General features: G+C 35.0%; 1 protein-coding gene across 1 annotated transcript in view; it reads left to right on the forward strand.

Annotated features, from left to right (window-relative positions):
* The window catches only part of NUP205 (nucleoporin 205kDa), a 129,034-nt gene that overhangs the window by 44,616 nt on the left and 81,872 nt on the right, over nt 1-2,546 (forward strand). The window contains 2 exon segments of the mRNA XM_012642751.1: nt 954-1,104; nt 2,489-2,541. Of these exon segments, the coding sequence (XP_012498205.1) occupies nt 954-1,104; nt 2,489-2,541 (204 nt within the window).

The raw sequence follows: 2,546 nt of genomic DNA on the forward strand, positions 1-2,546 counted from the left end.
TATTATTTTTACTACTTTTATTTTAAAGTAAATTATAGGCAACATGACATTTCACCCCAGTAATTAAATAAGTATGTATCTCTTCAAAGTGGGGATATTTTTCTACATCATCATAAACCATTGTTACACTTAACAAATTTAACAATAATCTCCAGAGATCTGTTAACACTTTTAGTTCTAAGTTCTGACTGAGGAGTCTGAATAATATTTTTACTTGATAATAGATTTATGGCATAAGCAAGAAAAAAGAAAAAACTAAGAAGTGGACTTAGAGAACAGGAGTCTAGGAGTGTGGTATTGGTGGAACACAATTCACATCTGTTTAGGTTACCATCAAAAATGATTTCAAGTGTCTGGGATTTAGGAACTCTGGGTTCTAAGTAGTTAGCCACAAATAGTACCAATATTCATAATACCTTAATATCTAGAAAGCACTTTTACAGAAAACAAAGGCCATATTTCAATACACCACCACCAAATAGGAGAATGCATACCAAAGAATTGTTAAGAAATTGGTCTTAAAAAAAGAAAAAAGCACAGTGAGAGAAAACAAGGTATACCAAACCTCTAAGAAGCCTACAACCAGACCTCTCCACTACTCCCACTCTGGGTTCTAAGTGTACCTTTGCATTTGCTGGTTGATTTTGGATGAGAAAATTTCTTCAGCTGTTTTATGTATTTAAAATAGGAATAGCCTTATATTTCGTGACATCGTGATGTTTTGAAAAAAATGTACTTTATGTTCACAAAGGTAATCTATAATTGCATTAAATTGCTAATGATAGGCCTGAAAGAATAATTTTTCATGAATAGAATATCACTTAAATTTATCTTTTACAAGGATTGAATCAGAGTACTTAGTTTTAGTTCATATGTAGTCTTTATCAGCTAGTTCATGTTGCCTTCATGTTCAGATATACATTATATAAATGATTTGCTTTTCTTTATTTTAGGTTGTCTTATCAAAGTTTGTTAGGCAAATGGGTGACCTGTTGCCTCCCACTATTTATATTCCTTATTTGAAAATGCTCCAGGGGTTGGCCAGTGGGCCCCAGTGTGCCCACTACTGTTTCAGCCTGCTCAAAGTCAATGGTAGTAGTCATGGTAAGGAAAATCTCAATGTTGTTAAAATTCATCCTTATACTCTTAAGTTCAGTATCTCACTGTGTATTAAATAATACTGGCTATTTGTGCTGGGTTCTGCCAGAGGTATAAATTATTTTTATGGTAATAAGGGGAAAGAAGCACACTGGTGGCTTTATGCATAGTGATGCCTTGATTATGGTCTCACAGATTGGGGAATTTTGCCATTCTCCTTTATAAAATACAGCTTAACAAGTCAGAATTAATATATATAAATTTTCAAGAACATATCTGGTGCACAAACCAAAGTATATAACCTCGCCACATAAATTTGATTTCTTTAATTTATCTTCATACTTGTTTTCTAAATATCTGTATTTAGAGTTTTTCTCTTGACCCTCTCCCAATTTCCTCATTTAATTTTCAGACTTAGGTCTAGTAAAACTAAAAACACTGCAAAAGGGGAAAAAAATTAAACATCTGCTCTGTTAGATACTGATTATTTTCATTTTTACATGTGAAGAAACAGGTTTAGATAAGTAATTTACTCAAGGTTACAGGTAGTTGGGAAGCCATGATAGAACTGAGATTTGCCTGGCTCTAAAGCCAGTGTTTTGATTACTCTGTCAAGGCCTACCTGTGTGGTATGCTCTGCTTTGGTTTCCAGTGCTTGGTATGTAATGGAATAGTGTAATTTATAAATCTAGACCGTGTTTATCTCTTTGGGAATTCAGACTCAACATTTGTGAATTATTCTGTGGGAAAAAGCAGTCCTAGATAGTTACATGACAGCATAGAGAACTCTCCTGAATATAAAATAGATAACTGACATCTGAAACTAATTTCCCTTTACTTTAACATGGATACCATCCCTTTCTTAAAAATTAATCCGGAGGAAAAACTAATCCTGAGTTCTAGCTCACATATTCTAACCCATTTCCAACATACTACTTATCTAGGATAAAGACTGCCTTTGTGCTAAGACAAAGGCAAACAAAGTTTATTATTTTTTGTGGTGTTTTTTTTTTTTTTTTTTTTCCTTGAGACAATCTTGTTCTGTTGCCCAGGCTGGAGTGCAGTGGTGCGATCATTGCTTACTGCAGCCTTGAACTCCTGGGCTCATGTGATCCTCCCACTTCAGTTAGGACTACAGGCATGAACCACCATGCCTGGCTAATTTTTAAAATTTTTGTAGAGATAGGGGTCTCACTATGTTGCCCAGGCCAGTCTGGAACTCCTGGCCTCAAGTGACCCTCCTGACTTGGCCTCCCAAAGTGCTGGGATTACAGACATGAGACGTTGCATCTGGCCCCAAAGTTTTTTGTTTTAAATTAGTTTTCTCTTCATTTCTAAGCAAATTCCTGGCCCGTTTTGAAAGAAAATTCTGTGCTATCTTTTTTTATAGTTGAAAATATTCAGGGAGCAGGTGGCAGTCCTGTTTCTTGGGAACATTTCTTTCATTC

The sequence above is a fragment of the Propithecus coquereli genome, unplaced genomic scaffold (assembly GCF_000956105.1).
Source record: "Propithecus coquereli isolate 6110/MARCELLA unplaced genomic scaffold, Pcoq_1.0 Scaffold186, whole genome shotgun sequence".
NCBI classification, from domain to species: domain Eukaryota; kingdom Metazoa; phylum Chordata; class Mammalia; order Primates; family Indriidae; genus Propithecus; species Propithecus coquereli.